This window comes from Aythya marila (genome assembly GCF_965140915.1).
Source record: "Aythya marila genome assembly, chromosome: 9".
Lineage (NCBI taxonomy): Eukaryota > Metazoa > Chordata > Aves > Anseriformes > Anatidae > Aythya > Aythya marila.
In genome coordinates, this window is record NC_139050.1 from 24,255,268 (window position 1) to 24,272,429 (window position 17,162).

Below are 17,162 nucleotides of genomic sequence, written 5' to 3' on the forward strand. Positions count from 1 at the left end.
AACTGAGCAGCATGACCAGACATGATCTTTTACACACACACGCAAAAATAAAGAAATAAAAATAAAAGGAAATTTGAAAATCTGTAGTACAAGAGACTGATAAGTTGGATGGACTTGTAGGACTTGGCTGTTCTTCCTGCACAGGCTCTCAGGGATAGACAGGCAGGTGCTGGTACCCCACCGGTACCCCACAAAGTCTGCCACCCCTCTTTAAAAGAGGTGCAGAAAAGCCAAGCATCACAGAGCAACGGAGATTTAATCAGCAAAGAGGGTTTCTCTGACAGTACAGCACATTTGTGAGACCGTGTAGAGGCTGAGCTACTGAGGTTGTCCTGACGATAAGGAAAAAGCTTTGGTTTCTGTGGTTATCAAGCAACAATAACCTGTGATGTTTGATAAACATGAAACGGGAGCCGTTAACGAACAGAAGTTAGCATGAGGAGCACATTCCCTCGTAATACCCAGAAGAGGATCCTACTTCATGAATCAAGGATGTCTCCTCGTTCAGCCTGATTCAAGTGGCATCATGATTTGGGTTATTTTGTATATTAAAGGCTACTGGAAAATAGCATCTGGTGCTAACCCCCTAACAGGGGTAGCAGCGACTCATAAAAGGCCCAGGAATTTAGAGAGAATTGGGTCCCTTTCACCATGAAATTGCCATAGGCATCCACTGGGCCTCTGGCTGCAGCAGCAGGACAGGGTTTGCAGAAAACCAAGACCTTTGGAGCATCTCCACACCGAGGAACAGCTCCACACAGCTTCGACATAGAGCAAGACTGAGAATTATCCCCCTCTGCTGACAAACAGCAGCAATGACCCATTTTTGTGCTGCTCTCTTAAACATTATTCAAGTAAACCCTGCGATTCTGAACGGCACCAGACCAAATATGTGCTATATGACGGATTTATGCAACATATTACCTGATTAGAGGAAACTAAACCACAGATACCTGTGCTGCAATAAAGCTCGATGATGTAATGCACAGGTTTTATCTACGGATCAGCTAAAGCTGGAGTGTCACAATATGCAGATTTCTGCTGAAAGCTATTTTAAAGAAGTTTCTTCTCGGATCTCTTTGTTCTTGCCTCTGAAGTTCAGCAGTAATAATGTTTGTGGCTCATACTATAAATTGGATTGCTAATTGGATTCCTTACAAGGAACTGAAGAAATAGGCAAAAACTGGGAAATAATTGGAGCACTATCCCTGTAAATTTAGTGCAGATTATCTCACAGGGAGCAGTGCCTGGAAGTGTCATGTCCCAAAGGAATTAGGTGATGTTATTCCTCCCGTTTGCAGCGCTCCTTGAGGCCACGGAAGCCGAGCTGAAGCAGCAGTACCTCTTCCCAAGCACAGCTCCGTATTGCTGCATTGCTAAAATTATCAGTGTGCAACTTCACAGCTGCAACCAGTAAAAGGCAACGAGAGCCCTCCTCTCCTGAAGGAACAGGCTGTAACTGGGGGGGTGAATGAGTCCCAGACTGCAAATGCAGAAACGGTGCTGTACAGGAGAAACTGCCTGCAAAAATAAATAATAATAATAATAAAACAAAATGAAAAAGCAGCAGAGAGGAGCAGCAATCCATGGAGGAGAAGTGAGGATGTCCCTCCTGGGGCCCGCGACCCAGCAGCCGCAGCAGCACCTGCAGAGGCAGACAGGAGCTACTGCTGCATTTTGGGCCAGGGGAATACTAAATGTGGAAGCTGAGTTATCGCCCGGCACGCAGGCAAGGTGCAAACTGTTCCTGTAGAAGAAGACCTCCTACAGCTTCAAGCACTGCAGGCACAGCCAGCTGCTGCGTCTGCCTTGAACCTTTAAGCAGCTCACTTGAGCACAGCCCCACCTTGATTTCCTCACTCTGAGTACTGAGTATGCTTTGTTATGTTCCTCTGAATGGAAACTATTTCATTCTTCCAAATTATTACTTGATGCAATAGTAAGATGAGTGAAATTGCTAGGAACATATGCTTGTTTAGGACCTTGATAGTGAAAAATGCAGAGTAATTATAACCATGGTCCTAATAAAAACTAAATTGGACACTGGTAGGGACCACAGAGGTCTGTAATTCCCATTGCCCAATGCTCCCCATGTACCCAGCTTAAGGTTTTTAATATACTTCTAGAGTTACATCATGGAATTTTTATTAATTTGTCTCTTGGCAGTGCCAAATGTCCTAGGAGCTGTACATGTTGCTCTGTATCCCAAATTCACTTCACAGTAAATATTCAAACAAAACCTCATGCGTAAACTACTGTGTTCTCTTTTGTTTTTAGATCCTCTGGAGCTTTACATGTATGTTAACGCGGCTAATGAAGAGAGCAGGCCAGAGCAGGACAACACCTCTGGGACAGATTCCTCCCTGTAGGCAGGTCGGAGCAGCTCCCGCTGGGCAAGGAGTCCAAGAGCTTCTCAGGAAGCTTCATGGGCTCCTTTCCTGGATCCAGTTTATGTGAGGGAATAGTGACCTCAGGTGGTCTGTTAAATTAACCACAGGGATATCTTCCCCATGAATTTCCATTCTCTGCTCCTTCTATTCATTGAAGCGTCTATGAAAATTAAGCCGCTGTGAGCCAGCTGTTGTGGCTGGCACATCTCCACCAGCACTGTTCTGGCTTTAGGCTTTTGGCACTTGAGCTTTCGAGCAAACTATGCACAGCTATTTACTCAAGGACCCAGTCATCTGCCTATAAGAATGAGAGCAAACCTTTATTAAAAGTGCTTTTGAATGCTGTGCTTGCTTTCCCTACATATTGCACTGATCCTTTCTAATGCCGTGACTTTGGTATTGCTTGGTAGCTCAGAGACTGAGCAGTACTTTTAAAGATCAGATACAAAATCTATTGCAAATCATAGGATAAACTCATCTTGAGTTGCATATGAGTTCAGTATCATTCATACATGTATAATTCAGCTGCCAATGTGCACACTGGTTAAATATTTGGATAGCCTAATGATTAGCAATGAAGCACAATACAGCATGAGATGAAGTAGTGTGCTTGTGGTAATATATAGCTCCTAAAGAGTATGACAGTAACAGCAGAAAACTAGTATATGGCATAAATATTTAGTACTCATTGAAGAAAAGAAAAAGGATAAAAATTTCATTGTGTTCTTTCTGAGCCATGATGAAAACATCATTTTTCAAGACATATTAGTGACTAAATGATATCCCCCAAAAGGTCCCTCCACCTAACAGGAGCATGCAGTGGTGCCTTCCCCGTTTGACCAAGTGGAGCTCCACGCAGACACAGATGTGAAGGATCAGCGGGTACACACTGTGCTACACTGAATATTCATTTCCAAGTCACTCACATGCTAGCCTCTAAATCCATATTGGGAAAAAGGTGACAAAACATTGTAAATCACTCTACCTCATCCCCAAACACTGCAAACTAGAAGTGCACAATAAAAACTTATGCACACCACTTGCCACGCTTCAGGCCTTAGGGAATCCTAAGGAGTAATTAACAACTCCGTGCCACCAGTCATACATTGAAATGCCACGTCAGGTTTGGACAGCAGCAGTCACGGAAGGAGGAACATTTCTCACCCTTACCACTCTCAATCATTACTACTGGAGTAGCTGGTAGTGGAGACCTGACAGCTTTATCACCCAAGCTGCCAGAATTTACAAAGCCTTCTTTAAATTCACGGCAGGGCCTGTACGGAGTCTTATAACTCCTGCAGCTCCTGGGTGAAAAGGGAAATTAAATGGAGCTGTGAAAACTGAAATGTCCTGATGAGTTACCATCTTGCACTTCAGACAACAGCTCCAGAGACATTCGCAGGGAAAGAAAAAGCCACTCCAAGCCTCGGCCCACATTAGAAATATAATTCTTGTGGTGTTTTTTCTTTTTCTTTTTTTTTTTTTTTTTCTTTCCCTAGGAAGATAAGCAGTTACTTCCAGTTTCTTAGTTCTGGCTTATATATGTCATTAAGCAGCGCATGGCTATGTTTCACTGAGAAAGAACAAGAAAGAAGCCAAGAGCACACACGCTGCAGCGCATCCAGGTCACAGCTGAACACCCCTGAGTGCAATCGTTCTGTTTCCCTGCTAGAGTTTTATGAACTGCTGCAAGCGTGACTGCCCAACACATGTACAGAACAGTGAAGTATCGGACCTGTACTCGTGCAGTGTGTTCTCCCAGCCCAGAATCTTCGATTTTGTCCTACACACAGTCCCATTACAGGAGGTATGGCAGCGAGGAGACGGGTGCCTGGTTTTAAAGCAGATTTCCTGCCCTGTTCCTGAGAGTCCAGATTTCAGTAAGACAGTAACCAACATACAATGATAAGAATATACTGCAGTCTTCCTAACCATAGCAAATTAATTTAAATGACTGATCTTGACTGAAAAGCCAACCACTATCACCAAGCTGGTGTGGCTTGACAAGGCTGAAAGAACAAATCCACATCCATTATTTTTGCCACAGACATTACCACAGATGGCTGGTGATCACATGCTCAGAAACTGATGACCTCTGCTGGTCATCAGCACACGAGAGACTACAGAATTAACACTCACACCTACGCAAATCTGCCCTTCTTCTGAAGGATTTGAACTACAAAGGATTTTCCTGAGATGGAAAGCTATTGGCAGCCTACATAGACCCATTCCTAAAAATGCACTGATTTAAATGAAACATCATTCAACTCCCCAGCTACAGTAATGCTGGCATTTCTTTGAATACTGAATCCTCATTACAAAGAGATGGTGAAATCTTTCAGTCTACATTGCATTGCCGCTGATTTAGGCAGCTTTCTGCTCATATAATAAGATCTAAGCCCCAGCCCTACATAGTCAAAATTCTCAGGGAATTTTAAAGTCTTCTTTTTATCTTGTTTATTGCATATAAAGATGTAAAATCTTTCAGAAGACTACAACAACACTTTGACAGTTTAAAACATATGAATTTTACTTGAATGTGTGGTAGCCATAGAGCAGCATGAGATTACAGAGGCAATACCTTAGTGACTACAAAGAACACAGTTCTGATTTCAACTGACAGTAGGTGGTGGCTGTGCATTAGGCTTAGGCAGAGTTTAATATATCAGGGCTGAAATAAAGTGGAGAAAACCACAGCTGAAAATAAATCTGCAATGAAAATAGTTGGAGCATTGTTTGGATCAAATTCTCTTCCTGGTGACTTCACAGAAGATGCAGTTCCCATAAAGGACAGGCTTTGTCCTACCCCTCTCGCAACATGAGACTCGCCAAGTGAAAGCCTGTAATTTACTACAGATGTGTTTTTTCATAAATCAAAGAAATCACAGATCAAGAGATCCATCAGGGGTTGAAAGGAAAAACTATACAACACCCCCTGTACAGCAGGGGTTCTGAAGGGCATAGAAATAAAACTTCAGTTCAGTGAAACACTTTTTTTTTTTTTTTTTTTATATAAACTGGTTTGTAGTAAGTCTCCAGAGAGGCCTGCAAAGAAACTTAGCTTCAGAAAAGCAAAAGTAACAGTCTGTAGAACACAACAAGCCCATCAACGGAAGATGTGCAAAAGTATAGGAAAAAAAAAGAAAAAAAAAAAAAGTCAGACAGCTTGACAGCCTGTGATTTTTAGTCCCCAAAGCAACTTTAAAACAACCAAAGCAACTCTTCCTTTCCATGAGGATATTGCTGTATTAAATAGACTTCACACAATGTGTTCATGCAATTCTGCTCTACTTTTCTCCATTGTGAGTGAAAATATACAGAAAATAAATGCCAACCTGCAAACATGCGTTAACATTTTGATAATTCAGTAAGGAACTCCTATCCAACAGGAATAGTTGTTTATTGCAAACCATGAATGGAATCTAACCCAAACAGTCTGTACAAACTGCTTTGATCATGTATTTCAGGGAGTTTGATTTGCTTTCCAAAATCTAACTGGTAGCATCCAGAAGTTTTTTACTTTGAATTTTGAAGAGTAAAATAGAAATATCAGAATGTCTAGCATTTACAATAACAGTTGCCAGTGTTGAAGGCAGAAAAGATACAGAAAAAGGAAGCTTAAATGTATGCCAAAGGCAAGCTGATGTACTACTACCCAAAAATAAAGGCAAAATGAAGAGTTGCTGCACAATATATTTCAGAATTATTTATTTATTAACTTTTTCCTTTAGAAATGATTAAAATGTACCACTGACACAAAACAGCAAAAGACAAAAAGTAGGAAACGAAATGTTGATTCAATAGTTTAGCCAGGAGAAACCACAATGTTATTTTTGTGCCACTCCTGAAGGTGGAATTTTCCGTTCTGACTAGACAAAAACAATTTGTCTGCTCGAAAAAAAATCACTTAATTAAACTGTTATTTGCAAGTGGCATACATATGCCAGCAAGTATAAAATGCATTTATCTGAAAACCAGAGAGTAGCAGCTCTCTATTTTCGTCTTTCTGAGCTGAGTGAAGTAGAAGGGCCTCCAGAGAGCTCCCCTGCATCCCACACGAGGGAGCAATGGAGACGTGTGTGGAAATCCCCATCAGGGAAGGCTCCTCACTCTCAGCTAATGTCTTTCCAATGAAGCCGTGCCAGTATATCTCCCTTCTCTGTATTCCAACATTTACTGTTTTGATAACTCAAGTTGGTGGTGGTGTGGGTTTTTTTCAGAACAAAACCTATAGCAGCATTTTATGTGGCTGCACTAGTCCTAAACCGAGATATGGGATGCTTGAAGGAACCCCAGGCCCATGAAGGGGCTTCGGTGCCCTCTGCCCAGGGTCCCCTCTGACCCTGGCAGTGACTGCTGCTGCCCTTGCTCACACCTCACCCAATTTCCAAACTTGAGCCAAGAAAAAAAAAAAACAATAATCAATGGGAAACGCCAAAATCTTTAATTTTCTTGGACCATAAAATATAGTGTAAACAGCGTAAATGCAATCTTCTTCTTAAGCTTCCCTCTCAAAAACACAGCACTGGCTATTTCTCTGACTTCTTTCTTTATTTATTTATTTACAAAGCACAATGCGTTAGGGGCCGGACCGTGCCCCAGGCCCGGTGCCCCGACTTCTATGAGGGGAGCAGCCCGGGGCAGGGGGGCGCTGCCGCCATCTTGCGGTGGGGGCCGCGGGGCAGGAGGGCGCTGCCGCCATCTTGTGGTGGGGGCTCCGGGGCGGGCAGGAGGACGCTGCCGCCATCTCGTGGTGGCGGCCCCGCCGGCCGCCCTCTCGCCGCTCTCCTCCCCTTCCTCCATCGCCCGGAAGCCGTCCCCGCCTCCTCCGCTCCGAACCGGCTCCGGGCCGCGTGTGCTGGGCGCTGAGGCGGCGCCATGGAGTACATGGTGGGGCCGGCGGCCCACAGCCAGGGCAACATGTAAGCGGGGGGCGGGAGGGCCATGGGCGGGCTCCTGGGACAACGTTTTTATTTGAGGGGAAAACAAAAAAAATACCTGCGCGTACCTTCGGTGTGCGTTGGGGTTCAGTGTGTGACTGACTTTTTTCCTCCTCATGTCGAAGCTTGTGCTGCCATTGCGGCGTGCCCATCCCGCCCAACCCGGCCAACATGTGCGTGGGCTGCCTGCGAGCACGCGTGGATATCACCGAGGGCATCCCCAAGCAGCTCACCCTCAGCTTCTGCAAGCAGTGCGAAAGGTGGGCACCTGCACCCCGACCTCCGGAGGTGGCACCCCCTCAGGGGCAAAGCAAACCAGCAGGGGAGCAGTGGTCTCCCTGCTCCTGGTGCTGTCACCCTCTGTGGTGTGTTTTTATCAAGTCTGGTACAGCTTGGAGGGGATCTGCTGGTCGCTTGCACCGGTTTGGAGATGGTAGTGCAGCTGCAGGGTTAGCTTTCTTTTCTAGGATGGTTAAATCGTCTTCATGGAAGTCTTTAATATGTGATTTAAGAGTAATCATATGAGCTTATGGGCTCTAAAAGCAAAAAGTATACAAATTAATAATGATGGCAGTAAAAGTTTGCATGCTTTTAGAATGCATAAATCTTATTCTTTCGTGGAGGCAAAAGCTGTTGCATAGCTGATATTGCAATTGAAAGTTTGATAGCATCTTTTTAATGATTTAATTGTTTGAAGTCACATTATATATTGTAGTATGTTTTTTTTTTATTATAGATATCTTCAGCCTCCAGGAACTTGGATTCAGTGTGCCTTAGAATCAAGAGAGCTTCTTGCCCTGTGTCTTAAAAAAATCAAAGCTTCACTTAACAAGGTGGGCAGCCAACTGTGTGAGTATTTCACAGCATGTCTGTTAGCACTACGTGAAGTGAAGTCTAGCTGACTCATACAAGTGTCGGTTCTCCCAGAGCAGTCATTAGTATTTGTGTAGAGTTTATTAACTGCTTTATAGTGAGCACAAGTAACGACGATCTGATCTCAGAACTCGGTACTGGAATTCTGGAATGTAAGGACAGGCTGTAAGAAAGAACTTCTAAGCAAACTGAGGAGGCTACTGCACTACAGTTCTGTGGCCTAACAGCATGCAGTGACCTGCACTGTTGCTGTCATATAGATGAGAGATGAGCGTTAACTGAATTAAACATAATTAACTGAAAGAAACTAATGTATTTTAGTGTACCTTAATTTTACATCATTAATTATTTATTTAGCATTATTAATTGGGTTTGGTATGCCAGCGTATGCTTTTTATAATAAGGTTATTCATTTTCTCAGTTAACTAAGGAACAACAAATTATACCATAAGCCTGTGTCTTTTGGTAGCTAGAGCTGCTTGTTTTTAACACTGAGTCCTTGTTCATTCCCACTGGCAGGTCCGGCTGATTGATGCAGGCTTTATTTGGACTGAACCACATTCTAAGAGACTGAAGCTGAAAGTGACTGTTCAGAAAGAGGTAGCAAAAGTAGAGCAATCTGCATGTAGCTTTTTTAAAGCTTGAATGGCAAACAGTATAGTTTTTATTGTTGGTACTGCTTTTTAGTTTATCTGTTCGCTGGTAAAATCTAACATGTGTTTAATGCCTTCTGTTGAAAAAATGTTGACTTTGTTATGCCTAAAATTTGTCATTAAAGTGCTGTTCATCACAATTTGAAGAAGATATCTGCTGTCCCTGTAAAGTTGAGAAAACATTGCTGACATTTCTTACATAAGTATAGCTGTTGGTCATGCGGTTCTAGTATAATATGAAAGTTGCTTCAGAATGTTGTGGTAAACTAGTACTCTAGTCTCTTGACAGGACCGACGAGAAAATCTACACTTTTGTTTTGCAGGTGATAAATGGAGCGGTTCTTCAACAAGTATTTGTGGTGGAATACACGGTTCAGCCTCAAATGTGTGAAGACTGTCATCGAATTGAAGCTAAGGATTTCTGGAAAGCTGTAGTTCAAGTGAGGCAAAAGGTAGAGGCAAACTAATTTTCATTTGTTGATGGCAAAACAGTAACATGGAGAAATCTTTGGATGATTTTCTCAGGAAAAGATGTGCTTACACTTGCCCGCTGCCACAGTAATAGATTTAGTGATTGGTGTTTTTTTCCCCTACTGGTCTTAGTTTAAAAAAGCCTTTTCTGTTTTCTAGTATTATTAGCATATTCGCTTTTATGTGATGGCTTGCAGGCAGATCCTATGTGAATTTTTAAATATCCTTCTGTATTTTAAGGCAGTGTTAGAAACAATGGGACAGATTGTTTATAAATATTTAAATCTTTAAAGAAAACGTTATCTTTAGCAATCAGTTATACAAAAATAAGAAACAGAAGCTTTAAAGAATTTGTTATAAATAGAGCACATCTCTGAAGTCATTTTGATTATTTAGGGTAGCCTTTGGACTCTTCCTTTTCTTTTCACATAAATGTTTATTCTCCAGAGATACTGCATTTGCACTAGGTGGTTCTTAAACAACTTTGATAGATTTGTCTTGTCCTTGTTTTAGACTCTGCACAAAAAGACTTTCTTCTATTTGGAGCAGCTGATTTTAAAACACAAGCTTCATCAAAATACACTTCGCATCAAAGAAATCCATGGTAAGCGGGGTGGCTTGTTAATCTTCAGGGTAAATGTAATACGTGAAGTAGGTGTGCTCATCAAGGTTTTCTTTTCCTTTCAGATGGCCTGGATTTTTATTATTCTTCAAAGCAACAGGCCCAGAAGATGGTAGACTTCCTTCAGTGTACAGTTCCATCTAGGTACATCGCTTACATTTATTGCATTGAGTACCCAGAAGCTTCTTAGAATTGTCTGTTTCCTTTATTTTTAAAGAATCATGGAAGTGTAATGAAGCTGTATTCTGGCTAAAACAGACAAAACCCTTTCTACAGAAGTCCTGTGTCTTCCATTTAGCCATTGTGAAGCTAACCTTTGTGCATCTTTCCACTGTCTTAGTGTATTGGTTGTTGATAGCATATGCTTTTGTTGCTGTCCGTTGTAGTGATTATTTTATGTCTCAAGTAATGTCGTTCTTGCCGCATGAAAGCTCTGTTTTTGTGTTTTGTAGATCTAAGTCATCTCAACGTTTGACCTCACATGATGTTCATAGTAATGTCTACAATTACAAAAGCACTTTCTCTGTGGAAATTGTTCCAATATGCAAGGTAGCTTCTTTCTGCTTCATCTCCAGAGGGTATTGTATGAAGTGGGTAGAGTTTGGTTTTGCTAAGGGAGGCAAGATTTATTGTGTGTGTAGGGGAATGGGGAGGGTCTACACACACCAAGCATCAAGTGCAGGTAGCAGGTATCTTGAAGTTGTTGGGGGATGTTGGGTGGAGAATTGAAAATCTCAAGTTTAAAAATCTCTGTTTTGGCCTTCTCCAAAGACTTGCTTAAAAATTAAGGAAATGTGAGTGTAAACCATTTTCTGTTTGTGTGCAGGACAATGTTGTATGTCTGTCACCAAAACTGGCACAGAGTCTCGGTAACATGAGCCAGATCTGTGTGTGCATTAGAGTAACGAGTACTGTCCACCTCATTGATCCGAGCACTCTGCAGAGTAAGTTCTCTTTTTTTTCTGTGCTATGCAGCGTGTGATTTTTTTCTGTTGTTGGCACAAGCTATTTTTGGTTTCATGAAATCTTGTATTTTTACACCTTCGTGTTGTAAATGCATCTGTGCACTCACAGAATTGGAAATTTAACAGCAAACTGATACATAGCTCTTCCCTAAACTTCATTTCCCAAGTATTCTAGGCAAAATGTGGAGGGTCAGTACTAGGTTCATGGCTCTAGTGCCCCTCTAAGCACTTAGATTTGTGAGAGGTGTGCTTCTAAAATTAGAAGACCTCTTTTTTTTCTTTTTTCCCCCCACTGTAATTTCAGTTCTAGCTGTCTGGGTGCCACAGAAGCAGATGCTTTGATTAGATTTTGCTGCTAAGCTGGACTGCCCAGCTAGTTATACAGACTGCACTGTGTGCATGTGTATTTGGATGCTTTATATAGTAGGGGTGCATGAGTCTGAGTATACATGCTTGTAGTAGTGTGTGCATGTATCCTATATAAAGAAAAATACCTCTAATAAGGCTACGTCCCTTACTAGAGAAATTATTTTTGTGAATAAAAATCATCTGTGTTTCAGGCAGGTGATACATGATTTGGCTGTCACAGATCATCAACTGCTCTCATAGTGAGAGTTTGCAATCTGTGTCTTGTCCCAAATAGTTTGTTACCATTTAAAAAAAAAATAAAAACTTGAACAGAATGCATTGCCTACATTTTGGTGAATGCTTTCTTTTAATTTCTCCGATGCGAGCTCTCTCTCCCTTGTGATTGCCATCCTGTTTTTTGGTTTGTTTTCCAGTTGCTGAAATTGATGGAAATACCTACTGGCGCTACCCTTTCAATAGCTTGTTCCACCCAAAACAGCTGGAGGAATTTATTGTTATGGATATCAATAGAGTTCAAGAAAGGAAGAAAGGTGCAGGTGCAGGGGCAAGATCAAACAAAGTAAGAGTTCGTTCCTCTGTGTTTAATTTCATGTGTTAGGCCTTCCTCTCCTCTCCATCCCCTCCTTCACTGAACATCAGTTTTGCATCATTCTATGTTAAAAAGCCAGATGTATGTCCTTCTGTCTTGCCACTTGCAAAAGCTCCTCTCAGGCAGTTGTGGACAGTGTTTTGTTTTGGAAATTGTGATGAGTTGGATGTTCCTTGAGTCCCACTTTTAGAATTTTGTATCAAACAGTTTAAACTCTACATTCTGTTATCATCATTGAAAGTATTGTCAGCTTTTCAGCTCTTCAATTACTGATTTTTTTGGTTGTTGAAGTGTAGAAGCATTGCTTTTTAATCAGAATCAATGGACTGGTGCCAAATGTTTGTGTTTTGTGTTTTTTTTTTTTCCTCAGGCAAAAGCTATATGTAATAGAAAGTTAGTAAGTGTGTTTTAAAAAAAAAAAGAAATAATTGAGTTCCCGCAAAAAGTGATTGCCATGCCCATTTCCTTAGCTTTGTAAAGATGAGAAATTAAGAGTAGGGAGCAATTTGTTGGACGCCTGTTGTAGAAGTACAAGCTTAATTACAATTGTAATTTAAACCAGCAATGTAGCAGTACAAATATTTCAACGGTACTGAAAGCTAAGCTGCATTTATTACAAGAGTTTATTTTTCATTCCTCAAGCACACGCTGGCTGAAGCCTGGGTACAGAAAACCTCGGAGTTGGATACAGATCATCAGTATTTCTGCTCTACTCACTTGGGACACATTCTAAATCCTGGAGACCTTGTCTTGGGGTCTGTTCTGTTTCTTGGTTTTATTTGAATGAGCTGTGCCATAGGAGTTAGCATTTGAGCCTTGCAGTAGGAATTCTGATGATGAATTTACATAGGAAGTATGAAAGGCTTTAAAGACTTTTGTCTGCTGTTGTGGAAGGGAAGTTTTGAATCTCTCAAGAGCAAACACAGGAAAAAATACTGGCTCCTGATGACCTAACTCTTATTTGGTTGCTAGGAAGCAGGAATGGTTGTTTCGGTTCATACTGCTGGCCTGGATTCTTGCTTATATATTATCAAGAAAGTTGTTGGTTTTCTAGGTGAAATCAGCAAAAGGGGTAGAATCTTTCATTGTGGCCATGAAGAGATGATTCTAATACAATAAAACTTTTCTAGCAGAAATAATGCCAGGAAAAGGAGTGTTAGTAGTATGAGAGCTAAAGCGTTGACTTCTAAAGTGCAGATAAGAACTGTTCAGACACAGAGGAGAGGGATATTCAAAATGCTGGGCAAGGCCCAAGGAAGGGAAGGCGTATGGCCTTTTTGCTTGATAGTGAGTATTGTGTACAGCAGTGACAAATGGGAGATGTTTGAAAGGTTAGGCTTAGACAGGGATGCTTAAACATGACTGAAGCCAGCAGAAGCTCAGGGATATTGTTACGCTGGTTCAGGAGGCTGCTGAGTGCAATGTGCTACTGAATTGGGGAACAGCAGCTTGTAAGAGTTACTCAGTTTCATCAGCTGTATATTGATGTGGATTTTTTCCTTGCTCTCTAATTTGGCAACATTTATCTTTCTTCGGAGCTGTAACTTGTGTAACTTAGGCGCTATGCTCTTTAACACAAGCATTAAATTAGCTCTTTAACACAAGCATATAATACCTTGAGTACAATCTTGTACATTCACATTAAAGGATGAACTAACTACCTGTTCTAATTTTAGATTCGACTTGGCCAACTGTAACTTGAATGATGAGTTTGTGAATAAGATGAACCCACACAGTATTCCCGACGTGGTAAGAACATCTTCTTTCTCTGTATAAAGTTCTTTGCGTTACTTAGGGGTATTAAGGCACATATAATAGTTTTGTAATGAACACACACATTCCCTGGTGTTGAAGGAAGGAGATGTTAACATTGAAATTAGAATAAAGTTTGATTTTGAGTACATGCTTTTTTAAGTGGTGTTTAAATAATGTAGTTTAACTTACCTTACTTGTTGCTGTTCAAATTACCATGCACTGTGTGGTGAAAACTGTATTATATCTCCAATCTGTGCCTCTTCGGACACAAAGGTTTCCAAATACTTTGGATTGAATTGAAAAATACTATACAAATTCTATACAAAGTTTTAGAGTGCCAGACTGGCTGTTGTGGGGTGTTCAGGGCAAAAGTACAGATCTCTTATGCTGCCTTGTGTTTGTTGGTAAGAACGAGTCTAACATTCATTCAGCTGATTTTACGGTTGCTCAAATGTAGACTCGGGTGGTGTTTTGGTTTGTTAAAGTGGGCCGTCAGTTCTGTTTAAGGTGCATGTGTGTAAATATTTGTTGGTTTTCTGTGTAGGTATTAATAAAGAAGAGCTATGACCGCGCCAAACGCCAGCATCGCAGAAACTGGAAACTGAAAGAGCTGGAAAGGGACAAAGAAGGCATGGATACAGATGATGAAAGGTTTGTTGTCTGCCATGAAGCTTTTCAGTCCTTTCTACCTAGGATACTGTGCCAAGTCTAGAAGTAACAGTTACCACTTCCTGCTGAAGATAACCCCCTGCAATGTAATGCCGTACTGACTGCTAGGGGGGCACAAGCAAATGCTGCTGGTTCTAGGTGAGCACGATGATGGCTCACAGCACAGGTTGATCTCAGTGTTCTTTGAGGAGTATCTCTGCATTTTTCCCCTTTTCCTAGAGCAGGAAGTGCTTCAAGCATATGCACCTTATGCTTTTAAAGTGTTCTGTTGTGATTTCTATGTTTTCAGGGAAGATGGATACTGAGGCCAGTGGTAGGGGGCAAGGCACAAACTAAATCCTGAATCTTAAAGATAACCCTGCAAGTCTTTCAGGTTTACTGTTGCAAAATATTAAACAACTATGTTATTTCAAGAAAAACCATGAGACAAACGATTAGAAGCATTGTGTCTGCTTTATGAAGCACTGTGAAGCATTATGGCTGCTGTCTGTTTGGCTATGAAAACATCTTTGTGGCTGGTTTTTCATAGCTGAAAGAGCAAAAGGAGTTATTAAATAATGTCCAACCGAGTAGAGAAAATGAGGTAATTAGGTGCTGATAAGAGTTAAAAATTTGGAGAAAAAGCAGAAATAATGAGTTGGAAATGTTGGAATGCAATCAGAAGGCATGTCTAAAGAACTGCAGGCTGCAGTCATTCCTTGAGGCTTTGTTTCTTTGATTGTTTTATAAACTTGTGTAAACACAAAGGAAAAGTTTAGTAAATATATGAAGCATCTTTTACAGACAATACCAAGACTTCCTTGAAGATCTTGAAGAAGATGAAACCATAAGGAAAAATGTCAACATTTACAGAAGTAAGGCTTTTTTAACTGTTTAATTGCATGTAACTTCATCATTACCATTTGAGCGAAGAGATTTTTGTTGAAGTTTTGCCTTTGGATCTTTGAACTGCTCATTCTTAGAGAAATGCAGTAATGTGGTGATAGCGTGTGGTATTTCCCATGCACTGCGTGATGCATACAGTGTTTTCTTGCCCTTCATATGGAGGTAAAAGCCTATTTTCTTCCACACCCAAAACCTGTGCAGGATGAAAGATTTGATAAATAACTTGGCATCTTCCAAGAAGGCAAGCATTATTAGCCTTTGGAGTTGCTGGGTTTTAGGAGGGAGTTGTTGACTTGTTTGTTTGTTTGTTTTTACTTCATTGGGGTTGTTTAGTTGCTTTTGGTTTATTTGCATTTTTTTGTTGTTGGTGGTGTTTTTTATTACTTAGCTGTTCTTGTGTTGTCTTTTTAATTGCTCTTGTAGATGCAGACATTCCAGTGGAGAGCGACACAGATGACGATGGTGCTCCACGGATCAGCCTGGCTGAAATGCTGGAGGATCTGCATATCTCCCAGGATGCCACTGGTGGGGAGGGAGCGAATATGATGACAGAATAAGAACGATGCATTAATCAATGCAATTAATACTCCCTTGGAGAGGAGAAAGTAAATAAGCAAACATTATGAACTGTGATCACGTGGGTGTGAAAAGTACCGTGATTTCTATGAGCGTACCCCTAAATCATGTTGCTGAACGAACACTTTATATATAAATTCTCTTGAGGATCAGCAGTTGCAGTTAAGTTCCTGTGCAAGCATTGCAGCATCAGCTCCACAAGTTCTTTGCACCTCTTGAGCACTTTCTCCTGCAGCTTCTGCAGGATAAAGACCAGTTGACTAACTGCAGGTTTATCTACTGGAAATAGCCCTTGTCTTAAGTGGAAGACACTTATCAAGGAAGAATATCCAGAGGGAGAGATTTTATTCTATTTTGCTAGACTTTTATCCTTTATAAATTGCTTCCTTTTCTTCACCTGAAAAGGATTTTGTCATGTCTTAATCTTTTTGGCACAATGGGTTGAAGCCTTTTATGACAATGCTAGATTATTCCATATAATATTTGGAGAAAGTTCAAGAATGTATCTTCGGATCCTTTGATAAGAAGGCTCCAAATACACACGTTGTGTACACAAAAACAGTTCTTTTAAATTGTTTGAAGTTGCAGCCCAGAATCAGAAAAAAATGTGTCTTCTGTTAAATGGTAATGAATATTTTATTGTACTGTATTCCATGCCTGTATCAGTGGATTAAAAGCAGTTTTTAATTAGTAACACCCATTAACAACTATTAAAAGACTATACAGACTTCTTTGTTCTATCATTATTTATATAACTGTTAAGTTTATCTCTACTGTAAACCCAAAGAGAGCACAAGCAGGGTACTAGGACATGACATGCAGATTGTTCTGGTTTTAGTTTTCTGCAGGAGCAGTGTGCCAGAGAAGGCAAAGGTATTTTTTTTTTTTTTGTAAAAGGTGGAGGTATGTTTAGTCATCAGTTCTTCATACTTTTTTTTTTATTATGTTTCACAATCTTGTAATCATCCATTTGTAAAGGGGAAAATGGAAATTTGGAAAGACAGTTTTGATGTAGGCATTGTTAGCAGCTCAGGCATTCCTTAGAATTGCCATCTTTTACTGTGTGTTTGTGTAACTAAGCTCTCCTGCTTTCTCTCCCAGGAACTGTCTTTTTGTTTTGTTTTGTTTTCTACTACGTAGAAAAGCAATTGAGAAAAATCCATTCAGTCGCTGAAAAGCAAAGGTACGGTTTATCTCATGACAGTAATTCAGTTCAGTATAAGGAAAGGCATGACATGTTTGGTTTTTTTTTCCTTTAAAAATGAGAATGCAGCTGCATAGCTAACCTGAATTATCACTACAATAACAATGTTTTATTATACAGATGGTGCTTGTAGCTACACCTGCCAGCAGCGTTGCTGGGGAAATGTAGATAATCGCAATTCCAGTGACCCCTGGGCCAGAT

The 17,162-nt window shown here is 40.8% G+C and overlaps 1 protein-coding gene across 1 annotated transcript; it reads left to right on the plus strand.

Annotated features, from left to right (window-relative positions):
* The first annotated feature begins 7,183 nt into the window (after positions 1-7,183).
* On the plus strand, positions 7,184-16,484 carry NMD3 (NMD3 ribosome export adaptor). Its single transcript, XM_082767180.1, has 15 exons — positions 7,184-7,312; positions 7,456-7,590; positions 8,067-8,163; positions 8,723-8,803; positions 9,180-9,308; positions 9,841-9,931; positions 10,015-10,093; positions 10,402-10,498; positions 10,776-10,893; positions 11,697-11,842; positions 12,515-12,627; positions 13,549-13,621; positions 14,172-14,278; positions 15,080-15,150; positions 15,605-16,484. The coding sequence occupies exons 1-15, from the start codon at positions 7,269-7,271 to the stop codon at positions 15,736-15,738; spliced, it is 1,515 nt and encodes a 504-aa protein (XP_082623306.1). The 5' UTR covers positions 7,184-7,268; the 3' UTR covers positions 15,739-16,484.
* The last annotated feature ends 678 nt before the right edge of the window (positions 16,485-17,162 follow it).